Genomic DNA, 24,993 nt, shown 5'->3' with positions numbered 1-24,993 from the left:
TTAAAAACTCCAACTTCATTTTAACTGAACTTGTAAAAACTAGTATTTGGGGTTTTTTGGTAGAACTTGTAGAATTTTGCAGTAGCAGAATGACATATCTCTAAGTGCCAAATGCCAACTAATGGGTCAATGACTGAAAACAGGACCTTTGCAGACCACACACAAATTCAATAGTACAATACCAAGAATTATTTCGGCTCTGAACAGGATAAAGTGCAAACAGCACTGTAAAGACAAATGCAGCACCTATACAGATGGCTGCTCCTTGACAATGATCAAAGATATTCTGAAGTCATTGAGAATGATAATCGATTTGATTGCATCTTAATTATACTAATATTTGTTTTATATGTAAAAGGAAACTGTCCAGTGATTCTTATATAAAATGAGCGCTCACAAAACAGCTTGCATGAGAATAAGAAGGACTAAAAATGCAACTCATTATTTCATGTTCAGTGGGTTTTCCAAGTAACATTTTTACAGACGTTTTTCAGAACATCATCTCTGCCATTGCTGTACATACATTTCTGAGGTTCTAGTTAGCACTGGAAGCTTGAATCTAGAGTATCAGATTTTAAAAGTTCGGGAGAGGAGAAAAGAACCTCAAATTACAAAATTTCTGCTCTCCAAGGGCAGAGAGTGGAGGGGGAAGGGTCTGTAAAAAAAAAAAGTCTAAAAGGAGCAATATTGTATTTTTGGCATAAAACTTCTCTATTTAAATTTATGTAAAGATACCATCAATGATTTCCAAGAAATTTTTTTTTAAACATAAAACCCTAAACTTATATTTGTGAACTAAGATGCAAATAGAAAACCTCCAGCACCTGGCAAGTTCTTTCAGGTTAGTCAAAAACCATGTGTTAATTTGAGTCGTCACATCAACAGATGAGGACAGGAGGACTTATTTTTGTTTAGGGGCATTTCAGAAAAAAAGCTAAACTGGGAAACAGCCGGCACAAAGCTTCCTCAAGCCAAACCAATGAGAGTTTATAAAGGGTTTAGTCCAGTAATGCACCGAACTGAACCTGCTAAACTGAAAACCGTTCAACCGTTTGCTTGTCCTTTCAGTTACTTTCTGTAGCAATCAACATTAGTGCTGATTTTATTAATGACTCATAGAAAATGCATTTGTGTTTCAGCTGAGGAGAACCACTAATTGAATTTAGCAAACAACACACTCAGGTTTGGCTTTGAAAAATATTATAAATTAAATTGCAATTACATGAACAACAGGAACAGCAGCAAATGGGATACTCCTGCAATAGAACTTGTACATTTCATTTGTGCTATCAGGAATAATACATTGTCAGAGTTTTTTTACAATGCTGCTTCATAGCTTTCTTAAGGAAGTAGTGTCAGTGACACTTCTGAAAAGCTGCTTAAGGCTGGAATGTGCCAATCACAAATACAAAGTGTCCTGTTAAAACCCTCCTGCCTCATCTATCCTCTCTAAAATTAAAGGAGGCAAATGTTGAAAAATTAAGGATTTTATTTTAATTGCACTGTGGTTATTATTTCTAATTCTAACCCTGAATTCCAGTTCTAACCTGTCTGATATGAAGGAATACAGAGTGGGAGAAAACAGTGAGTTTGTATTTAATTGTGGTTTATCTCCTTTAGGACATACCAAGAGTATCTACAGGACTTCAGCTGAGAGGAAAGCCTTTGTTAGTCTGCCCTGACTATATGACTTATTCAAGCTCCCAGGCATGTCAGGGCATATCCAAGCACTACCAATCACACTTGATCCCTGAACCCTCAAGGGGGTCTCTGAGTACTAAAATAAAACAATATATCCCATCTGCCTCTTTCTTTAAAGGAATGCTGGATCTTGATCACTTCACCTCCAGAATATGGTCACATTAGTTTTTACAAGGGCACATAGTGACAGGACAAAGGCTTCAATCTGAGAGAGAGAGCAAGTTTAAGTTAGATACTAGAAATAAATTCTTTACTGCAAGGGTGATGAGACACTAGAACAGGTTACCCAGAGAAGTTGCAGATTCGCCGTCCCTGGAAAGGACGTCCCTGTTTAAAGTCAGGTTGGATGGTCTAGTGGAAAGTGTTCCTGCCCATCCATGGCAGGGGGGTTGGAACTAGATGATCTTTAAGGTCCCTTTCAACCCAAACCATTCTATGATTCTGTGATTAGAAGCATGGGTTAACACATTCCACATTATGTCCTCTGCAGATGCAGGTCAGAGTGCTTGTCCTGGCCTGGTTAACACCATAACCAAGCAATTATAGACACCAGACGCCTACTGATCTCAACATTCCTCAAGCAAACAGCTCGCCATTGACAGCTCCAAGCAGTCCTCACCCTCTTCTCCCTGCCACCTCCCATGATGGGAACGGGCTTCTCTCAACACAGCTCGTGTGTGATGAGCAAGTCAAACTGTGAACTAATTCAGTGCATCACCACAGCAGCCTCTGCCAGGGGTACCCCATCATGAGGGCCTGGTCTGACACACTTTAAAAGCTGCTTTGTGGAAGTCTGTTGGTGGCTTCTTAGTGGGCTACTGAGAAAATATTTGAAAAATTAGTCAGAGCTCCCAACTTCACAAGCAGAATCAATGCCAGACAGGGCATTACTTCAAACTAGAACCGTCTGGTGCCGCCACACCTGAAAGAAAAATGGTAGCTGTTTTGCTCAGCATGGTCTTCTGAAACATCTCATGAGGTGAAACCCTTACCATGAAAAGACAGTGAAACATCACAGAGGAAAGTTAAGGTTTTTTGTTAGAAGTGCTTGTACACTTTCTCTTGAAGGTAGCACAATGGCTGAAAACCAACAGCTTCTAACACTGTTGATATATGAGTTTAGTGCTATGGATGGAAATGCATCAGTCCAACTTGACGAAATTATTAATTTGTAGAGCTGATCTTTATACAACAGCCATGACCTTGCTATATGATACTAGCACCTCTGATTTTGAAGGCTGTCCTGCCATCTCCCTCTTTAACAGTTCCCATAAGCATTTGGGTTGGATCTCAGTGACAACAGAGCCTGGACAGAGAACATGTTGCCCAGTCATAACCAGTAGAGCCTTCACTTGTTATGTCATCAGGATGCAATTTTCATGTATGAAAGGCCTCCTACAGTTCAAGACTTCTGCATGCTACCCAATACTGCAATACAGTTTTAACAGATTGCCTGTTTTCACTTCCTGAGAGCATCTCTCCAGAATAAACATACATTGCTGTTTTGTTTAAAAAAAAAAAAATACAGCTGATGGGTTTCCCAGTATTTTCCTTTTTAGGGATTTCATGTTAAGCCTTTGAGTACAGACAAAAGCTTTCTGGACTACTATCTGTTTGAGGATGGTCCTCAGAGAGTGAGGAATGAACAGATCAAGGTCAGCCCTGCTTAGAAGGACTTGGGGGTGCTGGTGGATGAGAAGCTCAACATGGCCCAACAATGTGCACTGACAGCCCAGAAAACCAACAGCATCCAGGGCTGCAACCAAAGCAGTGTGGGCAGCAGGGCAAGGGAGGGGATTCTGTCCCTCTGCTCTAGTGAGACCCCACCTGGAGTGCTGCATCCAGCTCTGATGCCCCAACACAAGAAGGACATGGACCTGCTGGAGTGAGTCCAGAGGAGAGCTATTAAGATGTTTAAAGGCATGGAGCACCTCTCCTAGAAGAAAAGGCTAAGAGAATTGGGATTGTTCAGCCTGGTAAAGAGATTTGGGGTATCCTAACTGTGGCCATGAAGGTAGCCTAGAAGAAAAATGGAGAGGGGCTTTTACGAGAGCATATAGTGGTAAAACAAGAGAATGTGACTTCAAACTGAAAGAGAGTAGGTTTAGATTAGATGTTAGGAAGAATTTCTTTACTGTGAGGGTGAGACACTGGAACAGGTCACCTAGAGAAGTAGTGGATGCCCCATCCATAGAAGTGTTCATGGCCAGGCTGGATGGGGCTCTGAGCAACCTGGTGTAGTGGAAGGTATCCCTATCCACAGCAGGAGGCTGGAATGAGATGGTCTATAAACTCTCTTCCAATCCAAGATATTCTATGAATCTATGATGACAAAACAAATCCCTAAAGCAGATTTCAGCACTTCCAAAGTTATCAGCTGGGGAAATTGGGGGTTATTCCTGTTATGTACACGCATAAAAATATTAAGTCAGTCAAGAAAGTCCAACTATGAGAGAAAGAAGTTTCCCCAAACTTGTGATAGAAGGAAAGAATTAGAAAACTTAAAGGAGATAAGGCTGAAGTTCCCTGGCCAAAATTATGACATTAAGTGCTAACAGCAGATATTATAGATTTCTATGGTCAGAACCTAAATAGTTGCAAAAATGCAATCCACAAACTGTGCTAACCAGATTACTTGCATTGTGCCAGGGCTGCCACTTCAAATAGCTGCTTTTGCTTTCCATTTCTAAAAAAAGCACACATGTATAATCTAAAGATCATTGATAAACATGCAAGGTTATCAAGCTCAGCTAAAGCTGCATTAAGAATTACAACATACAGCCAGGCTTGAAAAACATGAAGCAAGATTCCAGATCTTAATGCAAGCTGGTATGAATCCATTATCTATATCAGGTCTTCAGGCTATGACAATTAGATCTTAGACACATTTCTCAGTTTTTGATAGGTGTCCAGTCATTTAGTTCTTCACCTTCTTCCAAAGGTCTGGATTTAGCAGCCAGTTATACATTTTATTTTTAATTCATAATCTTGATTCAGCACTTCCTCTTGTGATTTCTCCAGCAGCAAGCTTGTCATCCTTAATACCTTATAAAACAGGTATATCACAGCATTCAGCAGCGATAAATCTGATGCAGAGAAGTTATACATCTTCTCCATAGCATCCCTATTTTTCTGCAACTTCTTAGTTCCTCACACTTACTGGTTCTGTTCCAATTACAGCATCTTTTCACTGCTGTATTCTATTAATGCATTTGTGACTGTTTACTCAGGGAGTATGAAAGATTTTTCTGAAAGATCATCATAGAGCTTTTTAACTCTGTTATTCCCTTTCAGTTCAGCTTCTTAGATACTGTCTTTGAAACTCTATTTCTATTTGGATAAAAATTTTGGAATTTGAAAGGAAAAAAAAAGTACCTAAAATTCTTTATAAGACAACCTGGCTGAGAAGTTCTTTATTTCCAAAGACACAGTTAATTTATGCTGGCTGCATAAGCTGATAGATTGGACAAAAAAGATTATAGAATCATAGATTGTGGCAAGTTGGAAGGGACCAATGAGGATCATTCAGTCCAACTCCCAGCCCTGCACAGGACATCCCAAGAGTTACACCATGTTCCCTGAGAGTGTTGTCTAAACACTTCTTCAACTCAGGTTTGGTGCTGTGCCCACTTCCTCAGGGCACCTGTTCCAGTGCCCAACCATCATCTGGATGAAAAACTTTTTCCTGATAACCAACCTAAACCTCCCTTGAATCTACTTCATGTTGTTTCCTCAAGTCCTGTCACTGGTCATGAGAATTAAGAGATCTGTACTTGCACCTCCACTTCCCCTCGTGAGGATGCTGAAGACCAGCACAGATGGATGGGCAATGAGGTCAGCCCTGAGTCTTCTCCAGGTTGAACAGACCAAGTGACCTCAGTTGCTCCTCATAAGGCTTTCCCTCAAGGCCCTTCACCATCCTCATGGCACTTCTTTGTACAGTCTCCAGTAGCTCAATGTCTATTTTATACTGTGGTGCTCAAAAGCACACACAGTAGTTCAGATAGCAACCAGCTTTTCTCTGCCGCCCTCATCCCTCCACCCACCTACCAACACTTATTTAGGTAGTCAAATTCAGGAAAAAAGAGGGGAAAACCACTGCTCTGGAGACACACACCAGATTAAGACGGTATTGTTAATGGCATCAGAATACAAAGAAAAATAGATAACTGTCCTCTTAGGGTGCTCTGGTTAACTCTGCAGAATGAGGGGGGGGGAAATCAACTGAAAATAAAAACCAAACAAATATTCTGTAGCCACAGAAAATGAAGAAAGAAAACTGGCACACATACAGAGGCAGCACACACGCAAAAAGCTACTCTTAATGCAGTTCCTCACTAACAGAGTGAACAACAGAGAACCTCTGTGGCAGGGGACAGTACAGGCATGCCCACATAAACTCTTGCTGATTTAAAATCTACATCACTGTGATCATTATGATGTCTACCAGATAAGTGCAGTATAAAAAGCTTCCTGTGACAGAGCAGGAGTCAGTCTGACAATGATAATGCTTTAAATAAATTAATGCCAAAGGACTCTACAACCACAGGCAACTGGTAACGGGATTCATACGTTTACTAGATCAAACCTCTGGTGCAGGTCAAGAGCAGCAGCAAAATTACTGGTAACTGACAAATGTGTGGTGGACTGTGAGAAAGAAGCTGCTGGTTTCAGTCCATTTCCTGACTGGTGGACAGGTGTCTGCAATGCTCAAAACAGTCACCACAATTGGCACCTCAAAGTGTCTCAGATAGACCAAGGACTATGAAATGCTCTGGCTCTAAAATGCAAAGCTCAAAGATGACTATAACCCAACCTTACCTGAATCAACTTCCACACAAAAGTGGAGCATATGAGGAAACCTACCTTTACCTCTGGAAATACATTCCAGCAATTACTAACCCTCATAGTCAAAGTCTTCCTTACTTCCAGTCTGAATCTGTGGCACATCATTTGCCAGCCACAATGACATGCAGTCCTGATGTGGACTTTCCACATGGGGACTCACAGAATGCCCATCCATCCCTGCCCCTCTTTGGGGATGACACCTCTCTGGGACATGGTCTGAGCACCTGTTTGACAAGAAGAACTCAGTACCCCTCCCTCTCCCAGGACTCACAATGTTCTCCTTCCTGCATTGCAAACGGCAACCACTGCCCAATGCAGCACAGGCAGCATTCTTCCTTCTACCAGCACTTAAACCTGTGGTTGTGGGGACAAATGATGAGAGGACTAAGAATGTTTCTAAGTTCAGCTGCTTGGACATGACTGTCCACCACAGCCTACACTTTACAGAATGAGATGCAGCTGCTTTCAAGCTGCTGCACAATCCACATGAACAGTCTATTTAGTTTGGGCCCACATTCATCTCCATATAACCACCCCCAGAACAGGGTTAAACACTTGGAAAATCCAGAGACAAACACCTCAATGAACCTGCAAGCATATTCTTCTGTTAAGATTAACAAGATTCACCTTTACATACTTTACTTTGAGCAACTGGAACAAAATATTTTGTCATCTGTAAATATGCTGAGCGTACACTTGATTCCTCTATGTCATTGATGCAGACATTAAACAGCAGTGGTTCCAATACAGACCCCTGAAGGGCACCACTCGTGACTAGTTTCCATCTGGACATTGAGCTATTGACCTTCTGGATGTGACCATAAAACCAAGTCCTCATCCACCAGACAGTCCAGCCATCACATTCTTCTCTCCAATTTTGAGAAGGATGCTGTGAGGTACCATTTCAAAGGTCTTACAGAAGTCCAAATACAAAACAACCTGTTGAATGGATCCTACAGGTCACTGCCAAACACACTATTATCTAAAGCTCACTTGGAAACATGTTTCCCCATCTACCTTTCAGTGTCTCATATTCTGAATAGAGATTTTAAAACCTAAACTGACAAATAGGACAGAAAAAGCAGGTGGCAAGAAATCTAATTATTCTCCTCAGTTCATGGCTTTTGTGTGGATTTATAAAACATCTGTGAGTGTTCCATGGGCAGCCATCCAAAGCGCTCTGGAGGAGCCAACTTGATTCACCAAGGCTACAGCCCCTGTGCATCTGTGGGTGCTGTTGGACACTGCTCTCACTCCTGACATCTGAAATAACAAACTTGGTTCCATACAGCATGAACGCCTTTCTCTTGGACACATTACCTGCTACCCACAGGGTTTTCTATGAGATAGATATTTGTATCACAGGAGCTATAAACATGCATCTTTAAACTACAAAATTCTCACCAAAGTGGTTAAGATCTTGTATAATAATGGCGTGCTTAATTGGAACAGTCTTAGAACACTCTCTATATTTCAAAATTGGTTTTGTTAGAGGAAAAACTTCTTTAAAACAGTTTATACAGAAAGAACTAAAGGGCAATATGGCAAGATAGCTCAGGCCAGATTTTGGCAAATTTCTTCCAGTGTAAACCACTTGAAGTCTTACAAACAATTCTGTGTCTTGCACTTAAAGCAAGCTAGCCATGTCTAAAGGTGTAAGAAGTCTCAGAATCCAACTAATTTTATACCTACTTTTTCCTGTTATTCCAGCTTGAACATACTCATGACTTCCTAAGGCCAAACTTTGATTATGAGCCACCCATGAATCAGACACCCATAAGGGTTTGTAAATGATGACTAAGATAATGTCCAAAACAGAATTTCTATAAGAAAACCTTTTTAAAGTATATCTCAGCAGGCACATGTAACCTAAACCAATAAAATACTTTGTTGTGAAACTCTTCAATCATTTTCTAATAGCTTACTAACTTATGAGGAACTGAAGCAACCTATACCCAAAACGTGCAGCATGTAAGTCACAGAGGAAAGCATACTTTTTAAAAGGTACTGTGAGCATTTCAAACAACCAGATAAAAACAGCCTGTAACATCACAGAGAGGGGCAACGCCTTGAGTTACTGCAGTAGAAAATAATTTTACAGTCTGTAGCAAGTTGATATTCACCGACTGATGCTTGTTTTCATTCTTCATTATGCATGACATAGTCATATGGCGTTCTTGACTATGAATGACAAAGTCAGATTGGGCATTTTCATTCTCTACCCTGGGCAGCACTGGATACAGAATCCATACTTCTGATACACCACTTTAAGTGCTCTATCCAGAGGTATTATTGCATCAAAAGAGTGATGAAACTTCAAAATCTGACAAGCAAGATGTGGGTAATTTGTGACTTCTGGGAGCTGAAGTATGCATCCATATTCTTTGTTCCACAGACAGGCAGGAAAGACCAAATTGTCTTTGATAACATGCTACTAAAACACTACTGGTTTTACAATGTCTAAAAATACTCACCTTCCTTGGCATGCACAGAAAGCTTTGTCTAATGAATTATTTGTACCATTTTCTACAGGTACCTACATGTCCTACAGGACTTGGGAACACTGGAGATAAAATATTGTAAGTTAAAGATAAAGGTAACTACTGTAGAAACAAAGGCAGCTTTTTACAGGTGATCAGCATTCACATAAATGTATACACATAAAACGGAGTATCTCAGGGAAAATATGTTCCCTTATCACTGCAATTGCATGTTTAGAAGTCGGAATAACATCAGACGATTACAAAAAAGTAATCACTTCCACGAGCGAAATTTGGGGAGGAAGGTGATGAGGGATACACATAGGGAAAACATTCCTATTTGATTTTAGTGGACATGAGAACAATCCCCAAGCACAATATGGAAACACAAGCTGTAAATAAACCCACCTACAACCTGGCACAGACATAAATAAAAGAAGCAACCAAACCTAAACCAGTCACTGTTCACATACCACTGTAACTTTTGAGACACTGCTGTAAACCAGATTGGGAAGAGATGTGGGTAAACATAATCCTTCATGTCTTTTGTGGTGGTAACTAGAGGAAGAAATAGGGACCTGGTTATATTTAAACCACAAAAGCTCCCAGTTCTATTTACCATGCAGCCTCACAAACAGATGCACCACCACAAGCAAGGAGGTGGTGTGTGGGCTGCCAAAACTGCCACCACCACCAGAAGCAGTGGCCTGAGGCTGCAGCTGATCCGTGCCATAATCAGTATTCCTAGTTTTCTAATCATAATAAAACAAAACAAAATTCCATTCATTTTAAAGAGCAGCACCCTAGAGGCAACATGACATCTCCTTAAAGGACAAATGTTTATCTCTTCAACTAAGAGCACTCTTGAAATTCAGTCTGAAACAGACTTAACAAGCACCAGGTACAACACAAGTCAAATGGACAGTGTAACAAAGTCAACAGCTAAAGCTCTGCTTCAGCACATTTATAAACTCAAGGTCAACCCAGAGTTCACCATTATCTTGATATTGGGGTTGGTTGTGACTACTGGGGACACCTCTTGTTTGGTTTACCTATTGACTTGCCTGGGAGAAGTGGAAATTCTGTTGTTTAAGGACTAAAATAACTGGAGACATTTTACATGAAAATAAAGAAAAGCAGAGATTCCCAGCAGCATATGAAGGCTAACACCAACAACTGCCTTACCCACAATTTTGCCACACACATTGCCCACCCATAATTTCTCATCTCATGAGAAGGGAAACGCAGGGAATGAATGAACAAATTTTAGAGGATAATAGTTCTGACATAAATCAAATAACAGGATTTTAAGATGTAGCAAAGTCCAGCCAGGCTCCCCTCCAAGGTAAGCTGGTGTAAAGAAGAAAACATAGCTATCCAACAAAGGAGACCTGTATCCTGTTCCCACCTCCTTCCCTTCTCAAGATGACACAGCAAATACAGTTCTTCAGATTAGTTTTCCTTCAGTGAAATGGGAATAATACTTTATGTTAAAGTGTTGGAGACTACAGATGCCCTGCTATTTTAGATCTATTATGTGAGGATCACTGGTTCCTCCCACACTCCTAAATAAGGCTATTTCACATAGAAAAGGACTGCAAACCCATCTGCCATAAAGATTCAAGGAAGAGGCCCAAGAAAAAAGAAGGATTAGTACTGGGGAAGGAATGTTTATGTGATGCTTAAACTCCATGCAGAAGGAAACTTACCTTTACTATTAAATTAATAACATAATCCCATTATTGTGTTACACAGATTGACAGTGTAGTTCTCTTCCTTTGTCAGTTAGATTTCTCATTGTTTTAACAGCAGCAACAACAAAACCTGTGGCTGGATCTCCAAACTACAGCTTTCAAGAAAATCAGTCTCAAAACACCAATTGCACAGAACAAAAAATAATCCCAAGATGACTGCAACAATCAACTGCAAAGTAAGGATTTACTGTGGAGTCCCCCAAAACTCTTACCTCAAGCATAGGGCGGGCACTGTCATGGATTGAAAGAATGTGCGTAATGTTATTCTTACTCAATTGCTCTACATCTCGGGCATCTGTGATAGAGGGAAAAAAGGAAGATATTTTTTTTTAATCTCTTGAAATAGCATTTCCATGAGTGCATGTTGAAAAGTTACTTATTGTTGATACATTTCATTTTGAAGCTGCATAAAGCCAGGCAAAACCTCAAATGCAGCTGTTCTAGAACACCATCATCAGAGTGGGTAACGGGAAGACACACTTCTAACTCCAAACCAAATTATATACTATATAAAGACCAAGCTTAAGTGACTCAGGAATGTGTTCTCAAGTCAGAAGTTTCATATATTTTGCATCTGAAATATGTCTGTGCACATCTGTGTGCAGGTGATGGACATCTGAACAGGCATTAAGAGCTGTAAAAGGAGTATCTGACCTCCTCTCTACCCACAAATCCCCCTTCAGGGAATACATTTTGGGAAACAGACCCTGTGATATCGAGGTTTGAGAAGGGAATCTAATCATATCACTTGAACTGAGGTCCCAGCAGACAAGCCAAGACGATAACAAGATTCTTACTTTCTGTGAACTAGCAGAGAAAAATTTGCATTTAGCCAATACAAATGATAATTTTAAGTCTAAAGAGAGAAGGTGATAAAGATATCGAACGTATGAAAAAGCAAAAAAGCTACAGCAAGGAAGTGCAGTTGTGAAAAGGTGGTTCCTAGACCTGTAACCAAGGGGTTTCAGACATTCAAAACTGGAAAGAAAACTGGGGTGAATGAAAATTTGATGCTAGATACGGCAAAACTACGGGCTCGATTCTATGAGAAAAAAGGTAAAATAGACTGCCATCAGTGAGCAATTTTTCCCATACTAAACTATCAGCATGTCAGAAAATGACCTGAAAGAACCACCAACACAGGTAAAAGTTAGCTTTTGTGCCCATTTACTTCTGACCTTCTTGCTTGAGAATGGCTCACCATGGCAAGTACAGCAGTGGTATTGTGAGGTGAACACCTGCCTTCAAAATCTGCCCATACAATCTGTTCACATTAGCCTGGTTGCACACAAAAAGAGAGCACTGACCACAAAGGTTTCAAACCGGCTCTCTAGGTACAAAAATAATAGCATCACCTGGGCATTCTTTATGTATATGCAAGAGTTCAATTAGCTTCTCTTGTGTTGTCTTATCCACCTACTATAAAGTTTCAATGCCTTTTCACATCACAAACAAGAGCTGGACATTTAATTTAATTATACTGCCCCATAGACAAGATCCGAGTGAGCACAGTAACAAGAAATAAAATTTAAACTTAATCCAATTATGAAAGCTTCTCTACAGCTAATAAAATGAAGAAAAGAATCAAAACTGCAAGGATTTTACTCACTACTGCTCAAGCCTGCATGATCAACACAGATGTCTAATCCTTCAGGAGAGAATTAACACAAATTCTGTCTGAAACAGAATTAAAGCCTAGCTTCACAGTACAAATAAAATTTCCTAAAAATCTCAGAGCAAACATTTCAAAGAAGAAATGCTAAGGCTTGCCAGGCGAGGTCCTCTAATCCACCTGACCTTCAGATTTTTTTAACAGTTTGTAGGGCAGTCTCAGTTCCTTAGGGAATGCCTAAGCAGGCAAGGATTTGGAAACCCAGAAACCAGTCTAAAAACCACTGTTTTCTGTCTTACAAAAACTAAGGGCAGACTTCAGAGCCTGCTGTCCGGAACTCACAGTGTTAATGTACACCTAGCACAACGAGGTGCTCTCTCTAATTATCAGTATGACCTACTGGTAAGAAATGTCTTGCCACACATGGCAATCTGCTTCAAAAGAAGATATGATCCAAATTAAATGCTGACTGCTTTGAACCAGTTTGAAAGGCCTAATGGACGTAGTAGGACTCAAAAAGACTGAAGTACCTTAGTTCTTCAGTTAACAGAGACTTAGGCAAAAGGAATTTCAGCAAATCAAAACTATACAGTGAGATTTCAGATATTCCTAGAAACAAGCTGAAAATGGCCATGCCAGACCTATATCACTGGGTAGCCAGCAGGTCCTTAGTATATTTGGGAAATAACCATTCAATTCTCTAAAGCAGAGGAGAAAAAGCTTCCCAGCTACTATCTGGATCTAAGTTCAAACAGTTTAAAAAGGGGAAATTCCCCTGGTTCCCCAGCACCTGCCTTAAGTCTCTACAGATACTACAGATAAGGCTATTTAAACATCAGTACAAATAAGATAGCCTGTCACTCACAGTCTCATACCATAAATAACAAAAAATATTTAGAGGTTATGTAAAGAACCACCAAAAACCAAAAGAACCACCATCACCACAGCAATTCCAACTTCTTTGCTGTAGCACAATGCTGTAAAAGCACATGCAGGCCCACTTTTTGAAATCACAGTGTGAAAAACCACATTTTCAAATGTTAAGATTAAACCTACCTATCAGAGCCCCTCCTGTGCATCCTCTAAAGGGTGCCTCAAATGTGATACTATTCTTCACAACGGGTTACCTAACATTCTGTTTCATACAGCAAAATGCTTGTCAGCTAATGCAGATATGGACTTTTGAGTAAAGCCTTTGGGAAACTCCTCACACAAAATGACACAATTCACACTGGGGAAGTCTTCCTCTCTCCCTCCCACATTTAGCCTATTTTCCCTCAGTTTCATACTATGACTCCAAGCTTAACCTCTACTCACGCAGAGAGCTGCAAACACTTAAATGCAAAAGCAATGCCAAAGTCATCCAAATGGGACCGGGGCCTGTCAGAATTTGTCTCCCTGCAGCTGTGGGAAGCCTTACTGTGTGACTGGGGAGCAAATCACCTAGTGCAGTGTGCTTCCATCCCCCATCTGCAAAAGAGACACAGCTCCGACCACGGCAGTGAAGACACATCAATGACTGAACAACTCCAACACTACAGTGGTGAAGTCCCAAATGTACCTACAACCATTCTCTCTTGCTTTAGTATTTTAGCGCCTCCACAGAAATGCAAGGCGAGGGATTAGGACTTCCTCTCAGAGAAGGCAAGTCAGCACAGCATGTACAACAGTATTAAGTCTCAATCTGCAGATGTATAGAGACTACAATTTCATCATCATCAGACCTTTATTTTTTTATTATATAAAGCAAATTTCATCTACATTTTATTTTCTACTTTGGAGAGAGCTAGATAGAGAGACAGCCACCTAAAGAAGAACATCCTCCACAGTGGTTCAGAGCACTAAAAGCTATTACTGAGAATGGTCTCCCATCAGGAGAGTTTTGATCCTGAATCCAGTTATGTGGAGTTACAGACACACACACAAACTGTGTACACCAACAAAACCTACATCTCTCCAGTCTCCACACTTTGTTCTAAAACATGTTTTGTCCCATATTCTCAGAAGGGCCCTTTTGGGGAATGAGAAAGGTGTGGAAAAGAGGTCAGTACTCTGTTTAATGGAGTACCAATAAACTGTCTTCCTTCAAAAGGTGAATCTGAAAAAGGAAATGGTATCTCCATCCTCTCCTGTTTTCAGTACCTGATATAAAGCCTTAGGAAATGGAACTTAAAAAAAAATACTAAGCACATGAGAACAGGAATTAACTGACTTTAGAAACACAGCAGAACTACTTAGTGGGCATTACCTTTTTATACACTTAGTAATGGGAAGGGCAGAAACTTCCCCAAGACTCTCCAGACCATCCACAGCAACACTGGACTCTTTGGGGGAAATTAAACCTCATTGTGGCTTTCCCCTTCAAATTAAAAAGCCCCCAAATATTCCATGGGAAAAACCTTGAATGATTACAAACAAGGAAGAACACAAGCTTTTTAGTATTCAAGGTAGAAACACTCTTGAGTCTCTAGTTTCTGCTACTGCCACACCTCTTGGTTTGGAAGCAAACTGAGCACACACTAAGAATCTCTCATCAAAAAGAAACAGATTTTTTTTTTCCATTTGTGCAGAAAATCAGGCTGCCCTGTCATTCTCTTAAGGAACAAAGCAGCCATTTTTGTTATGAGCACAGGTGACTTTCAAGGGACATCAGGTGCAGAAGACAAGTGGACATGCAGTCCCACAATAAATTCTTTGTCTTTTGAGAGGACTGCATTTCATCTGTAAGGTACAAATGAAACAAAACTAATTTTCTCCAAAACTAGAGGCAGAAAGAAGAGTTAACTTCCTCTTTCTTTTCCCTCATCTTTCCCTCTTAGTCCCCTACTCTCCTATTTGCAAAGAAATAACTCCTCCTTCACTTTCACACAAGAATCCCAAGAGCTGTGTTTCCTTCTGGGCTTTCAGACCAGCTTGTCTTGTATTTTATATGGACATCTATGGTTCTTCTTGAATTTTTCTGCCCTCTAGCTGTGCAATCTCAAATATACCGTCTCAGGAGCATACCACACTTTTCATGTGCTACTGATGAGCTGAATCATACTTATAGAGCCTGTAAGATAAAAAGCACTTGAACACATGCCAAGATCTGTGCTTATTCAGGGAAGTTTTCCAGAGACATACTCAAGCTCTGTGGACTTAGGGGGATTTCAGGAGATATTTCAGTGCTTTCCATAATCAGCACTACGTGTAACTTTCTACCTTAAAGACCCTCAAGGTGGTTATTAAAACCCTTCTCAGTCTATGTGCTTCGAGGTTTGTGCAGCAGCAAACAAAATAGAGGCAGCAAGCTCTGCTCCCATTTCTGCCACACGTTCATTTCACAAACTGCTTCTGGGCCTCAGTTTATCTCCCAGTCAAATGCAGAATTTGCACTGCTCTGTTACAGACTGTATTTAAGTTTACTAGGCCTAAAAGTAGAAATATAGCTGAATGGTGAATAATAATTCCCCAATCAGAACAATTGCTGAATGCCTTCTCCAGACAACAGCCCTCCAGAATTAGTGTTTAACATCTCAAACATCCTACTTTCACTCAGCAAAAAGGAAGAAGAACTCATCTGGAAGAACTGTGCCTTTTCCCAGCCTGCCAGTGCTCCCAGAGGTCTCCCATGCATCAGCAAGACAGGAGTGTGAGTAGGATGGTACTTTGATTTAGCTCCGGAAACTGTGCATGCCCAGGCCCCCTGAGGAGCAGCTATCCTCCAGAGGGCAGATCAGAGCGATTTACAGACAGTTCCCTGACTCAACTTCAGGAGAAGCTCCCTCGTCTCCACCCCTGCTCAGGGACTCAGTGACTCGAATTCTCAGCTCTGCATCTGGGCAAGATGTACAACACCAGGGATCCAATGTTTCCTCTTCTTACTTACAAGATGCAACTTTATTCAATTTCAAGCTATCAGTCTTAAGCTGAAGAATGGGAGACTGGTCAAAAATGCATTACAGGAAATAATTTTGAAAACCCCTGTCTTTATGGGTTGTTAGTCATTTCAGCTGCCCAAATCAGGATACTCTGACCAATCCCAACTGCACATACTGCTGAGTATTTCTCAGTCAATGATCCGCTTTGTGGCAGTCTCAATGCTCATTAGTCACTTTTTCAAAAAGTGTCACAAATCAGAACATAAAACTCCTCCAGAAAAGTACACTGTAATTAACAAACAACCTGTTCCTAAATGGGATGACTTCACTACACAGAGAGCTTGCTGCAACTGCTCCTAAGCAGTGAGGCAAGGGGGTGTTGAGGGACAAGAGATGGAGAAAAGGGTAAGAACTGTAAAGTATGCTCTTGTACTGGTGAAGTATCTTTCCTTTTCCAGGTATGGTAGCTTATCTGAGATTATAACAGGTACTTGTGAGGGTAGAATGTAATGATTAAATGCAATATGAGCAAAGGTCACAACAGTAAATAACAGGACATTTTGTTTGTATTTTTAATTAATTTAAAAACCAGACTCCGTAGCACAAACACTGGGGTTAAAGTCATCTCATCTTTCCTCTCTTTTATGGAGGTAAGCAGAAGCATTTTACACCCTCTGCTTTCTTTCCAGCGAGGTTCCCAGGAACGCTTCCCACTCACAGCACCTCCGCCTCTGCTCTCGGCGCCGCCGTGCCGTGCCATCCCAGGGCTGCTCCTGAGGCACACGGAGAGTGGCTGGCAGGCCTGGTGTGAGCAGAGGTGCTGACTCACTCCACAACCCTGGCCAGCTCCCCTGCACTGCAAACACAACTGCTCCAGCAAGTAGATGCTCCGGCTGAGTTTCACTCCCCTGGGTAAGGGCTTACCAGCAGGATGGCTGTGGTGAGAGGGACCATGAGAGCCATGTTACCAGGGCCCATCCTGCCAGGCTATCTGAAACCTCCACTATCCAACATCTTCCCAATTCCAACCCTCGCCTGAATTACTTTAGGAACAGAAAACAAAAGAGGAAGCAACATGGCAGTGACCAAGTTAGTTAATTTTGTCATCAGACAACGCAGCAGTCCATCCAAAGGGTTTTCAAAACTACCCTCTTGGCCTTATTTTCATTTTTTTGTATAAATTTTCTTTTTTCTCCTTTCATTATCAGCATGAAATCACCTCTATCTGCTCATTTTCCTTACCATGGCACAATTAACTCCCTCACACAGTAGCCATTGTACTTGTGTTTATGGTGCAGCAAAAGGCAGCTTTTAACCTCACATGTGCCTTCAGGCTGCCTTCCAAAGTGATCAGCTCCACCTCCCAAGGGGCAGCAAGCACTGGATCCACAGTATGGGTCAGCAGATCCAGAAGCAGGTAAATCAGGCAAAAACCACTAAACTCAAAGGTTTTGGGATGGAGGCAAGGAAGGAAGACTGGGCATGAGGCAGAGAGAAGGTGCAGGACCACCTAAATCACCTAAATCCAGTGCAGATGTTGCCAGCCTTAACAGACTGGGTGTGGTATCAGACAGCCCAGGAAGGAGAGGATATTGCAGGAGCCCCTGTGAGCCCTGCTTTGCTGTTTTACCCAAGCATAAGAAATATGGGGTCTACATCTATCAAAACAACTGTACATGTATAACTAGTTTACTTCAGAGTAGGGAAAGTCAGCCAGAACAGCAGCTAACAGAGTGCTTTGAGAACAGGCCATTTATTTGGATGGCTACATAAGGTGTTGTGTGTTTTCTAAATGTGTCTGTTTTTCTGTACACAAAAAATAAACCTCGCGCATAAAGGAAAAAAATCCATAGAAACTTACATCTGCAACTGAGACAGTGTGAGTATCAGTGGTCAGGCTGCAACCAGCAGACCTATCAGTCTCACAAGCAGTGATAACAGAACTCTTCAGCAGTTGTTATAAATAACCAAAATAATGAGCAGGAGGCATCGTAAGCCTTTACTTATAAGGCGGACTTGCAATAAGCCTTACAAAGAATCCGCCTGGCTCACAGGCTTGCTTGCCAAGCATGGGAATGGTTTAAGGCAGGTCAATGTTTAGGAATTCCAGCTGATGCATGCTCAAGGAGATGATATTCATTTTACTTTTCTCAAAGTACTTGCAGCACAGCACACAGATGAGAGAGCAAACAAGCCCTTCTTTAAGTGTTACCAGGTGAACCCAGACATGAAGCAAGATGGGGTTAAAAAGTTACAGAGATGCCAGAGAATTCTGACTGCCTGCAAAACACCGTAAGACCCCTGCTAAGAAATCCTAGAGAGAATAGTAAAACTAATCTTACCTTTAAAGTTGCCAATGAACAAGCCAGGAAGAATCTGTGAGAAAGAAATATAGTATCAAATATAGATATCTTGTGGCAAGACAATTTGACAAAGTTCAATTTGCATACAGGATGGAACATACTACTTTAGCAGACTATTGTGAAATGCAATCTAAAACATGCTGACAACATTTCATGCCTCTTTGCAACCTTCTCAAACCAGATAGCTCTAGGCACGCTGAGCTTTGACAGCATTCCTTGGAAGAGGGTTGTTAATCGTGGGGATTCTTTCACTTAATGGAGGCTCTCCAAGGACAGCAAATGTGGTTTACAAATTACAAAGTGGCCTGCAACACAGCCCTCCCCTGCCCCCCGCAGCAGTGTAAGAGTTGCCCTCATGGAACTAATGATGAAACTTCACACAGCTAAGGTGATTTGCCTAAAGTTGCTAAGGAAGCTGGAAAAGGCCCTGCAAAATTACATCCTTCGAAGCTTTTGAAGTGCAAAGCCGTGCAAGTCAGGGCTGCAGCACTGTGCAGCTCTTAGAGGAAATCACTGCAAACAGCGACCTGTGTGTTCACATAGAAAGGAAATTGCTGAAAGTCTGTGAAATGCATGTTTCTCTCCCAGATCTACCCACTCACCCACCCCCCCACCCCCCCACCCCGCCCCAGATGCCTGCACAGGTGTCAGTTACAGGACACTCTTTAATTGGGCAGTTTCAAGGTCTGCCCAAGGAGCAGCATGTGCAGTCTGAGGGCACGTGCATGCACACACACAGAGGCAGGTGACTCCTAGTGCTGCCCTTCCCACCCTCCATAACCCTCCCAACTTGGGAACAGCAGTAAGGACACCAAAAAAAGGACACCGCAGGCACACTGAACACACATTTGCTGGCCAAGATTTTTGTTCTCTGCCACCTGAAGCCTCTGACCCACACCCACATCCTTTGAGGAGATCAGAACTGTGGTAGTGAAACCATACGATCCATTTTCCTTCAGTCCATGCTTAGCATACCACCAATACACATATGTCAGCACTGACTTCCTACAGCCTTAGCAACACCCCGGTGTCACCACAACAGCAGCAACAGTCTCTCAGGCACAGCTATTTAAAGGGAAAACTCCACCCATTTAGCTCAATCCGGCAGCCGCGAAGTCCCAAAAGTCTTGAAGGACTTTTCATCAAGGATTATTGCCACAGCCTCCGTTTCACTGCAACCTTCCTGCTGAAAGGTGACCCAGCTCACCATGCACAGGTTAGCAGGTCCAGCAGAAGAGCCTGTAGAAGAGCTTCTGACCTGCCCTAACTTCAGGGCTTTCATCTGCTCAAAGCATCATGTTCACTGTTATTTATCGAGCCTTGAGGGAAACAGAAAGGCTGCAGCACCTCTTGCACTCCTTGCAGCTTTGGTTGTGCAAACATTTCTCCCTTTAGGCTTTGCTGGGCAATCACTCTCTGCCTGCTGTGTCATACCAGCTCTAAACACAGGGCTCAATTCTCCCCCCCAATATAGAAAGACACCTCTCTGGGACCCCGGCTGTCCCTTACTGTTTGTAGCCCCCTTGATTGCAAATTAAGGGCTGATTGACAGCACTGGCTCATTGAGAAAACTGTTCTTTAGTCTTGGGCACCTGTACATTTTGCAAAGATAAGCTCAGACAGCGTTCTCCTTTTTTCTTCCCCATTCATTTGTACAAACTCAACATTCTTACAAAGACAGCAAAAATCCCCAGGGCAGTTTCCAATGCCAGGGTATCGTGTAGGATAAAGAACCTATACAACATCCTGCTGTACCCTTCCACGTACACAGAAATCATGGTTTCAAGGGACAATTCAGTATTTCAAGCACTCAATGACATTGCTGGAAATGCAGCTCTAATGCTGCATCCCAGGCTAGGAAAAAGAAGCCTGTAGCAGCTCCAGAGAGGACAGTTCTCAAAAGTCATTGTCAAAGAGGCCAAATTCTGCAAACAAAATCATATTCTAAAGCAAAAGGGACCCAAGTTATGAATGAATTTCACCAAGATCACCCCAATGAGCTCCCTCAACTTAAGCATAAAAAAATGAAAAAAAATAAAAATTAAAGGCTTTCTGGTATTTTTAAATAGCTGTCTGGTATTTCCTATCTGCAGCACAAATCTTCCATCACACCACCACTGCTGTAGAGTATAGCATTTTAGACTCCAGGACATTATTTCTGCATCAAATGCACATTCTCAAGAGATAATAAAAGCCTAATTTCCAATCACAGTCATTAAGCTTTGACATTAGAAATTAAAGATACTGAGAAGCACTGGGGGGTTGCAGAAATGAGGTTTCTTGTCGGCAAAGGAGGAAAAATCCAGAAGTCTGCATTTGTGCATCACGAAGCAATGCTGTATATGCTAGACAGGTAATTAGGACACCATGAAACCAAGGACAGCTGTTATCCCTGTTGCACTAGTCATTCTAGAAGTAAGAAACATTACTATGGGTGAAAGCTACCTGGAAAGAAGTGAATCTTCATGTCATGCTGACTAATACTTCATTATTCAACTATGGCTGGGAACTTTCAGCTGGGTCATCTCACACTGCCTTCAGTAACTGCAACCCCAGGCTGTGCAAAATGAAGGCTGATGGCTGCTAGGGGCGTGTGAGAGAGAAGGGGTGGGAGTCAGAAGAGTAGAAAAATAAGGTGGTTGTTTTTGTGAACGTCTCAACCACTGCTATATGAATAAAAACTGTAGCCTCTTTATATGATCCAAAACATTGAGAAAATGACCACAGACCAAGCAACCGATGTAGAAGAATGCACAACCAAGGGACAAGGGCACCAACGTCTGTCTTAGTTTGTACCTCACATGAGAGCAGCTCATGTTCTCCACCTTGCACAAAGACTGAGCCCTGGGACTGACAGCAGTTGCAAATGCTTCTGTCAGTCCTCTCTGACAATACACCTCTAAAATGGCTTAAAGGGCTGCTTTGCTGTTGTTTCCTGTATGAACAAATGCTTATAATAAAGCATCTAACTCCTCGCCCAACGCTGCTTCTGACTGTGTTAGTACTGATGGGTGTTCTAGAGAAGTCTATGGGCTGCCCAGGCACTGTAAAAGGAGAAGACAGACCTACATTCATCCAGTAGTAAAGGAGAGTGGCCCACATCAAGGAGGCAAATTTGCTGCTGACATGAACTGGCACAGCTTCTCTGACTTCCATAAAATTGGCTACCTCAGCTGTAACTAGCCACACTGGTTTAAATTTCTTATGAATCCACTCCTACAACAAACAGGGCTTATCTGCCCTTTTTGTAGAGATAACACTTGAATCTTCTGAAGTGTTTACATGAATAACTGTCAGTTAACTTTAACAGCACTAAACAACTAAACCCCAGGAAGAGCTCTTCACCAAAATCCTGTTCACAGATAGTCAAATCTTGTCGCCATCTCAGCCGCTAGACTTTAGCTCCTGGAAAACATCTTTCTACATTTCAACCACAGACTTCAACTTGAACTTTGACTACAAGTCAAAGTTAGACATTAACTATGAACACAAATCAGAGCACTGAGACAAGTTCCTAAGTCAGACCCTATTACTCATTCTGCAAAATATACATGGAAAAAAAAAGTGAAGTACTGAAAATTAATACTAGGCAGGTCAATGCACACTCACAAGCCAATTCTCCTTCTCTGAATAGAGTAAGAAAGGTATGTATGAACAAATGCTTTCAGTTTAATTTGGGAATTGTCAGAAGGCTTAGATGGGCTTTAGGAAAAAAAACTAGGCCAGGCTAATTTTACAGAGAAAATTAGCAACAAAAGACAAACCCCACCTAAAAAGAATGCCAGGCCTCCAGCCCTTATCACTCTAATGGCCACACAAAGTCACGTGCAATTACTCTTTGCTATGAAATACGTCAGCATCGTGGGACAGAAAAATAAGGAGGGGACCATGCCAATGCAAAAGGATCAGCATCCAGAGGCTGCAGCAGTCCGGAGCTCTTTCTTACCACACCCATTACAGGCCATCATTAATCCTCTTCCCTCGGCATCAGTACAAAGAGACTCCTTAAACGAAATAATCCACCACCAAATAAACTGATTATTTTTTCCTACCATCCGTATACAGCTCTACCACAGGAAACACACTTCAGCTGGAAACTAAGGCAATTTGTATTGACTGACCACACTGAGTCAAGCAGATGCCCCCTACATTGCACTGATGGCCCCACGCTTCCCCTGGCCCCTCCAGCTTTGCCGACTGACAAGATCAGAAGGATGAGATGATCCAGGATCACATTCAGAAGGTGGCAAGTTCCAGACCAATATGTGGGACTCCTACAAATACAAACCCTGATGGCCAGTGCCCAACATGATTGTAGCCTCCTCAAAGGAGCCAGCCCTTTGAGGCTGCTGGACATCTCAGTCTCTTAGATACAGCCATAAGAAAGGGGAGAAAAATCCAAGAAGTGCTATGCTTGGTCCTGAAAGCACCGGGTGGTACGTGTCAACAGGTACAGGGCGACATTTAACAGAACTAAAGTGACCAAATTGGCCAGTCACAGACTGCCAAGTCCTACCCACATAGTATCACAGTCAAATGTAATGCAGCTTCAAAGGGCTGAGAGCTGTCCTTTTGGTTTTATTTTTTTTTCCCCAGACTGCATCTTAAGCATCCCATATTGCATCCTCTAAACATTCTGATAATTTCAAGCATTCCACGAAAAATACTACAAACATATCAGAATCCTAAAAAGGGTTCTTCTAGCTGTATTTCTTCCTAATTGCCCATTTCTAGAAGGCTAATATCAACGAGTGGTGAATATCATAGCATTATTCCCAGATTTTGAAAGCAAAAACTGAGAAAAGGACCAAGGGAGGTTCTACCTCCTACGCACTAACTTAATTCCTCAGCAGCCAGGATCTTTTCCCTGTCAAAGGTTTCTATTTCAATGTCTCTACCCATAGGATAAGGCTTCCCCTTCCAGGTGGCACAGTAAGCACTCTGGATGTTCTTCAACCTGACTTCCAGTGGCAAGGCTGTCAGACTGGGACAACATGTGAGGAGCTATTTCTAGCTGTTCTCTGCGTTGTCAGAGGCCACGCACACAGCAAAGCTACTCCCAAAGCACTCAAAGCAGGATGTAAGACAGAGATGACTCAACTTCTGTTCCTCATAGTAAGCTATATATAAAAGGCTAGTTACCACCACACTTTCAAACCTGGGTTTTAAACAGAGGTGGAGACACTGAGAAAAATCACAGTGGTCCCCAGATAACCACTATGACACGCCAGGGGAATCGGTGCTTACAATAAACCCCCTACTGCCAAAAGGCCAACACCCTTTGCAAAACAGATCCATCTTCCTTCCTCTTCCTCACTGCGATCCCCCCCGGTGCCGAGCGCTTTCCTGTCCCACCGGGCGGGCCCAGCCTTCAGCCACAGCCCGTGTCCAGCGGCTGCTGCGCGCCTGGGGAGCGGGGTGAGCTTTGGCCAAGGGACACGGCTGGGTGCTGACAGCCCCAGCCCCGGCTCAGGGGATGCCGGCCGTGCCCCAGGGCTGGGGGACACAGAGAGGGCACTGCACCCCAGCGCCGGGGACACGGCGCTCCTCGCCGACCGCGGAGAACACGCTTGGCTGGGGAAGGGGAAGCCCAGGCACATCACCGAAACCGGGGCCCCCTCTCTCTCTCTCTCTCTCTCCCGCCCGCGCTGCGGCTGCGGAGGAGGAGGCGGCGCCCCCGCGGTCTCCGGCCCTCCGCCCTCGCCCCGAGGCGGGGGACCCCCAAACCCGAAGGGGAAAGCCCTCCTGCCCTGGCCTTTGTTCCTGGAGCGGGTGCCCGCGGCGCCGGGGCGAGACAAAGGCGGGGAGGGCCCACTGCCGCCCCGGCCCCATTGCCGCCCCGGCCCCACTGCCGGCCCCGCACATGCACTCGCGCACGGCGACAACAACGAGCGGGGTTACCTTGTTCATCCCATTCCCCATGGCTTAAGCGACCCGCACGCCCACACCGCGGGAGAAGCCGTGGGCCGGTGCTGCCGGCGGCGGGTCAGCGTGCATGGGACAGTGCTTGCCGAGGGGCACCGGGGACGGGCTAATGGCTAATTACGGGCGGCCGCCGCTCGCCGCTGCCGGACAGGGCGAGGCGCATCCCTGTCGCCCCGGCCGCGGCCGTCGCCCTCCTGGATGCCGGGCGGCTGGGGGTGGGTTTCCGCTCGCTCGGCCGCCCCCGGGAGCGGCGGGAGCCGCGGGGCCGCGCTGCCAGGAACCACCTCCCGCCGCCGCCACCGCCCCACGCGCGGTGCGGCCCCCGCGGGGCTCCCTGGGGCTTGTAGTCCGAGCCGCCGCCCCGCGCCGCCGCCGCCCGCCCCAAGGAACTACGCGTCCCAGCGACCCCCGCGCCGCAGACCTGCCCCCACCTGCCGCGGCCGGCGGGCG

The 24,993-nt window shown here is 43.3% G+C and overlaps 1 protein-coding gene across 1 annotated transcript in view; it reads right to left on the bottom strand.

Moving 5' to 3' along the window:
* The window catches only part of IRF4 (interferon regulatory factor 4), a 76,532-nt gene extending 51,750 nt beyond the window's left edge, over positions 1-24,782 (bottom strand). Inside the window, 3 exon segments of the mRNA XM_083857012.1 lie at positions 10,996-11,078; positions 18,598-18,631; positions 24,520-24,782. Of these exon segments, the coding sequence (XP_083713138.1) occupies positions 10,996-11,078; positions 18,598-18,631; positions 24,520-24,540 (138 nt within the window). The 5' untranslated portion in view covers positions 24,541-24,782.
* Between the last annotated feature and the right edge of the window lie 211 nt (positions 24,783-24,993).

Source organism: Zosterops lateralis (assembly GCF_965231275.1).
Source record: "Zosterops lateralis genome assembly, chromosome: 1".
NCBI lineage: Eukaryota > Metazoa > Chordata > Aves > Passeriformes > Zosteropidae > Zosterops > Zosterops lateralis.
Note: the sequence above shows the minus strand (reverse complement) of the source record. Positions and strands in the feature narration are given on the sequence as shown.